Source organism: Penaeus monodon, chromosome 12 (assembly GCF_015228065.2).
Source record: "Penaeus monodon isolate SGIC_2016 chromosome 12, NSTDA_Pmon_1, whole genome shotgun sequence".
NCBI classification, from domain to species: Eukaryota; Metazoa; Arthropoda; class Malacostraca; order Decapoda; family Penaeidae; genus Penaeus; species Penaeus monodon.
The window spans coordinates 11,844,573-11,851,890 of NC_051397.1; the positions used below are offsets into that span (position 1 = coordinate 11,844,573).

The 7,318-nt window shown below is 47.6% G+C and overlaps 1 protein-coding gene across 1 annotated transcript in view; it reads left to right on the forward strand.

Annotated features, from left to right (window-relative positions):
* Positions 1 to 5,200: 5,200 nt before the first annotated feature.
* LOC119579284 (phenoloxidase-activating factor 2-like) overlaps positions 5,201 to 7,318 on the forward strand; it is a 5,019-nt gene continuing 2,901 nt past the window's right edge. The window contains exons 1-3 of the mRNA XM_037927042.1: positions 5,201 to 5,331; positions 5,544 to 5,944; positions 6,054 to 7,318. The exon at positions 6,054 to 7,318 is cut by the window's right edge and continues 581 nt beyond it. Coding sequence (XP_037782970.1) covers positions 7,273 to 7,318 — 46 coding nt within the window. The 5' untranslated portion in view covers positions 5,201 to 5,331; positions 5,544 to 5,944; positions 6,054 to 7,272. The remainder of the gene's footprint in view (positions 5,332 to 5,543; positions 5,945 to 6,053) is intronic.

The window sequence follows — 7,318 nt, forward strand, 5'->3', positions numbered from 1 at the left end:
GGTCCTTTGGCGTCTTTGTCTGGCGAGCGAGCGAGTGGGTCAGCAGCGTTCGTCGTCTCCTTCATCCGTTCGGTTATTTTTATCCTCTTTTAGCACGCTGTCGGCTTGTCGTAGAAGGCTGGGTTTAATTTTTTTTATTAGGGGAAAGATTGAAATTTATGTTGAAAATATATTTGTGAAAATACATACGTAGAAATAAGATGAGAGGAATAGCTGGACTTAGTCGATAAGCAAAACTTTTACACTCCATCTAAAAGCATTTGTCCTAAGAAGGAAAGAAAAAAAACTATAAAAGATATAATTTTGCATTTTATTTCATAAGGTAAACAAGCAGAATTAATTTCTGACGATATATAGTTTAATCCTCTATCAGTTAGTTCATTTAAAACAAGGAGTTTTAATTACAACAGTGCGTGATACAGATAAGCGAAAATCTATAGACCAAGATAAACTCACGGTTTTTACATACTATTTCTCTGTGTATACGGGCTGGTTTCTTCATCAACATCATAACACTATAATAACTATCATCATTATTATTTTCAAACAGAGAAGGTCAATAAACCCGTCGCTGCTACGGAGAGCTGCAACGCAATCCTGCCATATTTGGGATTATCTAGCAATAGCAACAGTGCCATAAAGCATAAAGACAGTATATTGTAGTACACTGATATCCAAATCACGCTGCATAACACTCCATATACATAAGTAGAATGAGTGACAAATGGGCGAACACATGCTTATATGCGTTAATGTCGTGTATACATACCGCATGTATACATCCGCATAGACCCACTTTATGATAACAGTAATTTGTAGCTATATGTAATTTTAAGTGAAGATAGAGCGATGAATAAATAATCGACACTATTATAGCCATTACCATTACCCTTGATCATTACCATGTCATTATCATATCTCCATCACCACGGGCGTCTCTGTCACTATCCGTGATGCAAATGCCAACCTCTTTGTGAAACATTTCCGGTGCCAGACAGATGTGAAAGTGGGAAATCGCTGTAACCTGTGAAAGGGCTATTCACCTTTTCGTATGTGAAGGAAAATACTTCGAAAATTCATTAATCTATACTCATTCGATATACTTAGGAGGAAACATTTCTCGATAATAAAGGGAAAATGGGGAGAGAAGAGAAAGAAAAATTACAACAGTGAGAGAACAAGAAAAAAAGGATAGAAGGAAGGTAGATTAGGATGGATTAACGACCGACTGGAGAAAGGTAGAAGACACGTGAATGAAGAGAAAGCAGAGTTGGATAAAAGAAAAAAAGAACGTAGAAGAATCGGAGAATCGAAAAGATAGAAAAAAATAACATATAGAAAAAAGAAAGAAAGATACAAGAAAGAGATAGATACTTCAAACTGAAACCGAACAAGTGACACGAGGAATCGGCAAGAAAAGGCCGTTGAGTCGTGCGCGTGTATGACTCAGAGGAGCCGAGAGCCTCCGCGAGGGTCAGGTACATCCTGGAGAGAGGCGACGGCTTGGCACATGAAGGGAGGGGCCGTGAAGGGGCGTCGCGCTGGGGTGACGGGAAAAGGGAAGGTGTGAGAGGGGGAGGGGAGGAGGATGTGAAAGAATGGGGGAGCTTTAGAAAAGGAAGTGGCTGAGGAAATGAAAGGTAATATATTGACACACGCACACACGCATACACACACACACACACACACACACACACACACACACACACACACACACACACACACACACACACACACACACATATATATATATATATATATATATATATATATATATATATATATATATATATATATATATATATATATATGAGCATAATTAGAAAGACTGACGAGAAAGTAATAGGAAATAAACGAAGGAAGTGAGGCGATACAAGCAACCTTTCAACCCCCCCTTATCTTATCGTTTTTATCTCCTTCCCCGAAACGAAAGGAAACAAGAAGCGGAAGCTAAACAAGAAGAAAAAAACGAAAACAAATTCGCTGATGAGGGCCGCCGGTGTACCAAGTCACGCTCGTTCAACTTGTTCGGTGTAAGTTCTTTTCGCTAATTCATTTTGGTTCTAAAGAAAGTGCATTCCTGGCTTCAGTCACCCTCCTTATCTCGTCTCTGGTCAAAGCTTAAAGATAAAGAGAATCAAGTATATTTTTCTTCTTTAAACTGGAATTATTGGTTAGGTGATAGCCCCAAGGGTACAGAGATTTTTTTTTTTTTTATAGCAAATCGAAAACTAGAAATGGAGAGATAAAGACAAAGAATAAGAAGGAAAACAAAGAGAAGTAGGCCAGGACAACAGCGGCCATCCATCACCCTTAATGTTAACAAGGAGCAGGTAAGTTCCTCCCGCTAGTCACCTGTCCCCCCTTCAACCCCCCCCCCCGCCTTTCCTTTCCCTCCCTCTCCTCTCTGTCTCTCTCCTCCCCCTCCTTTCCTTTCATTTTCCTTCTCTCCCTCTACGCCGTCTTATCTTCATTTTTTGCTCTCTCTCTTCTCTCTGTCTCACTTATTTTTTTCTCCACTAGTTCCCTTTCTTTCCTAAATTTTGCTCTCTTTTTCCTCTTTCTCGCTCTCATCTCTCTTTACTTGCGCCATTCCTTTCTCTTCCTCTTTCCACTGTCCCTCTACTTCCCTCTATCCTTTTCCGCTCTCCCTTTCCTCCCCTATCCAATGCCCCTCCCTCTCATCTCTCTCTCTTTTTCCTCCAGTTCCTTTTATCTCTCTTATCTTCTCTCTTTCGCCCCCAGTTCCCTCTCCCCCCTCATCTCCCTTTCTTTCTCTTCAAGTTTCCTTTCCCTCTCCCAGTTCCCACTCTTTCTCCCACAGTTCCCTCTCGCCCCCTTATCCCTATATCTTTCTCCTCCATTTCCCTTTCCCACCTTCGCTTCCCTCTTTCTCCTCCATTTCCCTTTCCCTCCTTCACCTCTCTCCTTCTCCTCAATTTCCCTTTCCCTCCTTCGCTTCCCCTTTTCTCCTCCAAAATCCCTTTCCCTCCTCCGCCTCTCTCTTTCTCCTCCATTTCCCTTTTGCTCTTTCGCTTCCCTCTTTCTCCTCCAGTTCCCTCTCCCTCCCTCATCTCTCTGTTCCTTTCTCCCCCGCCCTCCCTCATCTCTCTGTTCCTTTCTCCCCCGCCCTCCCTCATCTCTCTGTTCCTTTCTCCCCCGCCCTCTCCCTCGTCTGTCCTCCCGCGCGCCCTCCTGACAATTTATTTCCCTCGGCAATAGGCTTATCAAGAGAAAAAGGTTAGTAAAACCCCCATTAACTTTTCCGTTGACCTACAAAATTGCGTTACGCTTTACACTTTCTATGTATTTATCTTTTCTTTCCATTTTTTTTTTTAGCTTTCTGTATTTCCTTTGTTCCCTTGGTCTCTTTTCGTTCGTCTGGTATGCCGCGCCTGAGGTCGCCCCAAGATCATATCCATTTAGCTCTTTTTAATTTTTTTATTGTTTTCCTCCTTGCTTGTTCACTTTACCTTTTGTTATGATATGTTTTATTTGTCGTTTTTTTTCTCTTTCAAACGTATTCTACTAACGGGTTCTTTTTCGATGGCTAATCAATTTAAAGTGAACTCTCTCTCTCTTTAACCCTTGGATTCCAGACAATATTTGAAACATTTGTAACTTGAACTTCACAATGCTTTTTTTTCTTTGGCTCTGTCTCCCTCTGTATCTCATGTCTTACTGATTGCGATTGTATATCTCTCCCATCTTCTCTGTCTCTCTTTGTCTCTGCCTCTCTCTGTATGTCCGTTTGTCTGTCTCCCTCTCTCTCTGTCTCGTTTTCTTTCTCTCTCTCTCTTTCTCTCTCTCTCTCTTTCATTTCATCTCTTTCTCCCTTATTTACGTTTTCCCCATTATCGCTGCTGATACTTTCGCCCCGTGTTTAGGCGACCATGAGTTTATAAATATCCCTATGACAACATCGGCGACATGGATCGGTCACGGATCGAAACCTGCCACGGTTTCCTGTCACGCCATATTAACCCGTGGCTGGTGACAACTCTGGAACTGAAAAAAGAGGATAATCTCCTGAGTCATCCAAACTGATCCACTTCATCCACCAAGAGCATGTGGGATCGATCCATATCGTCACCAAGAAACCATTTTTTCCCTACAACAAGTATTTGGTAAACTTCCTTCTCCTTAGCCCCCCCTTCCCTCCCCTCTCCCCATCCTCCCTCCCCATCTTGACGTTGGCGTTGCACCGGCATTTGTACCTGTAGCATGACCTGCCCCCTCCACTACCCCCTCCCACCCTTCTCCCACCTCTCTCGCTCCTTTCACTTCATTTACTTTCTTACTGAACCAGTCATGGGTCTCAGAGGGAGGGGGAAGGGGGGGTAAGGGGGGTTCGACAGGTGGAAGCGGAGTGAGTTGAAGGGTGGGTGGTGAGTTGGGAAGGGGGGGGGGGGCATGCACTTACTCATTGTTGGCATCTTAAAAATACTCGAGTTTTGTTCCGTGTCCTGGATCCATAAATTAGGTATTTAAATCTATCATTTTCCTTTTTGCGTGTCTGTCTGTGGAATTTCTTTGTTCATTTTTCTCTCTATCCTTACTTCTCGCATTTCCTCTTCTCTCTCCTTCTTCCTTTCTTTCTTCCTATCTCTCTCTCTCTCTCTCTCTCTCTCTCCTCTTCTCTCTCTCTCTCTCTCTCTCTCTCTCTCTCTCTCTCTCTCTCTCTCTCTCTCTCTCTCTCTCTCTCTCTCTCTCTCTCTCTCCTCTCTCTCTCCCTCTCTCTCTCTCTCTCTCTCTCTCTCTCTCTCTCTCTCTCTCTCTCTCTCCCTCCCCCTCTCTCTTCTTCTTCTTCTTCTTCTTCTTCTTCTTCTCTAATAGCAGAATCCGTCATTTTATATGCGAACCAGTACATGGATTTATGCTAAGCCATATATATATTTAGCTCCATAGATCTGCCACCATCAACCTCTTTAACAAAAATGTGTTTGTGGGATTAAACAGTTTATTTAAATTACAGTTAGAGAGAGAGAAAAAAAGACGTGAGTGAAAAAGGATGTGCATTCACCAACAAGGGATCAATGTCCGAACATGATGACATCACTCATTTCCCGGGTATCTGCTTCCATGCCTTGAAGAGGGTGAAGGTCGCGGGAAGAAGCGGCAGAGTAGCGGGAATGTAGCGGGAACCGAGCGGGCGACGGATGCCACCATATATAAGAGCGGCGGGCCGGTGCAGCGAGTCGAGTCAATCCCAGCAGAGAGCGCGGTGAAGGTGACCGCTCTCGCACTACCGGCGACCCTTTCTGTAGATACTTATTCGTCAAATAATCTATTTATTTCATTGGATTCTGGGAGATCTTTAAAGAATGAAACGTGAGTATAGTTTTCATAGCGTGGTGATGTGAAGGTGATATGTAACTTGCTTGTGTTTGAAAATATGCAGAAAGAAAAAGAAAAGTGAAAGTGAGTGAAACAAATTGAGAACTTTCTTGTGACAGTTCACTGATCTGCAAGAGAAAGGGAAACTCCTGTGACACCTTTGGATGCTAACAAAAACATGAGCAACTTTCTGTTTATCTCTGCAGGTTTTGCGTGCCTCCTGCTGCTGGCGCTGACGACGGCAGCCCGCGGCGACAACAAGGAGTGGTCGTGGGGAGACGAGGGCCCTTCCGTGCCCGAGACATCAGAGGATGCCTTCAGTCCCTCCAGAGACCCGAGGCTTCTCGAAGCCAGCCCCGCAGACGCCCTCGCCGTCGGCGAACTCGGAATCGAGGGCTCCCTTTCGCCCGAAGACCTCCGCGCCCTTGAGCTCATCCTCCTCGAAGACGCACAAGGCCCAACGGATCCACAGGCGTCCTTCGCCGTGAGCGCTGACGGCGTGGGAGACCTGGAGGTCGTCGACGGCGTGGTCCTCGCAAGCGGGGATCGCCAGGCTCGCTTCCTTGGCATCAGGGATAGGCTTTGCAAGCTTGGCATTGGCTTTAACGTAAGTAGGATTTGGTTGTGTTTAGTTTGTGAGAAGGTCTGACTGATTACATCGAATTTATAAGTATATATGCGAACATGTAATATAATGTCATTCCTGTGATTTCCAGTGTGGCGTCAAGGGCAAGGATCCGCAGAAGGTGCACGTGGCTCCGCCTCGCCATTACCGCCCCGGCCAGCACTTGCCCCCTCCTCCCCCTCCTCCTCCCCGCCCCCAGCACGCCTTCCCTCCTCGCCAGCACTTCGTCACAACCGAAGCGCCCTCGGCCTTCCAGGGCATCCTCGCCGCCCTCGAGCCTCTCATCCCGTCCTTCGGCCAGAGCACGACCGTGAAGCCCAAGCCCTTCGGCCGCCCACTAGGCAAGCCCATCCCGCCCTCCTTCGGCGATCGCTTCCAGACGGTGCCGCAGCCGCAGCCGCCCCACCTCGCCAGGCCCCAATCCCGCCCTCAGCATCGCCCACGCCCCCGCGCCCCTGCCTAACCATCACGCCCACCAGCCAGTAAAGCCCGCCCATGTCAACCACGGCGCTATCCAGCCCACTACAGTGGTCGAGCACCACCACAAGCACACAACCATCTACCAGGTGAACGACGCCCTGCCGCACGTCCCCCAGCAAGTCTACCAGGGCCAGGCACAGACCGTCCACTCCGTCGTCACCTCCCAGCGTGGCAACGCGCAGAGGGTTCACCACGCTGGCTCTTCGGCGCACCAAGCTGTCGAGAGCGAAGAGTTCGTGTTCCAGGACGATCTGGCGGGCAGCTCCTCTGACCTCCACCTGAGCGGCTCTCAGACGCAGTCGCAGGGAGTGCGCTTTGAGTCCTCCTCCGGCGCCAAACAGGCCAGCGCACAGGGATTCTCTCAAGCTGGTTCGCAGGGTGTTCAGCAAGGCTCTCGTGTGCGCTTTGGAACCTCCTCAAGCAGCTCACAGACTGTCCAGCATGGCGTCTCCGGCAGCGCTCAGCTTGGCGCCGGTGTTCGGTTTGGAAGCTCTTCCGGCGCGCAGCAAGTCAACGCTCAAGGATTCTCGCAAGGAAGTTCCCTTGGCGTTCAGCACGTGACCTCCCCAGTAGTCCAACAAAGTTCTGGGGCTCACTTTGGAGCTTCGTCAGGAGTACGTCAAGGCGTCTTAGTAGGAAGTTCACAGGGCGTTCCCCTTGGCTCTCCTCCTGGCATCCGCGTCAGCAGTTCAATCGGCACTCAGCAGCTTGGTTCTCAAGGCATCTCGCAGGCAGGTAACCAAGCATTCCAGCAAATCAGCTCTCAGGGACACCTCCAGGGGCAGCGCCAGGTGCATCTGCAGGGACTCCATCAGAGCTTCCAGGACAACATGGCGCAGCAGCACCAGGTTTTGACGAGCGTCCAGGAGGCCGTCA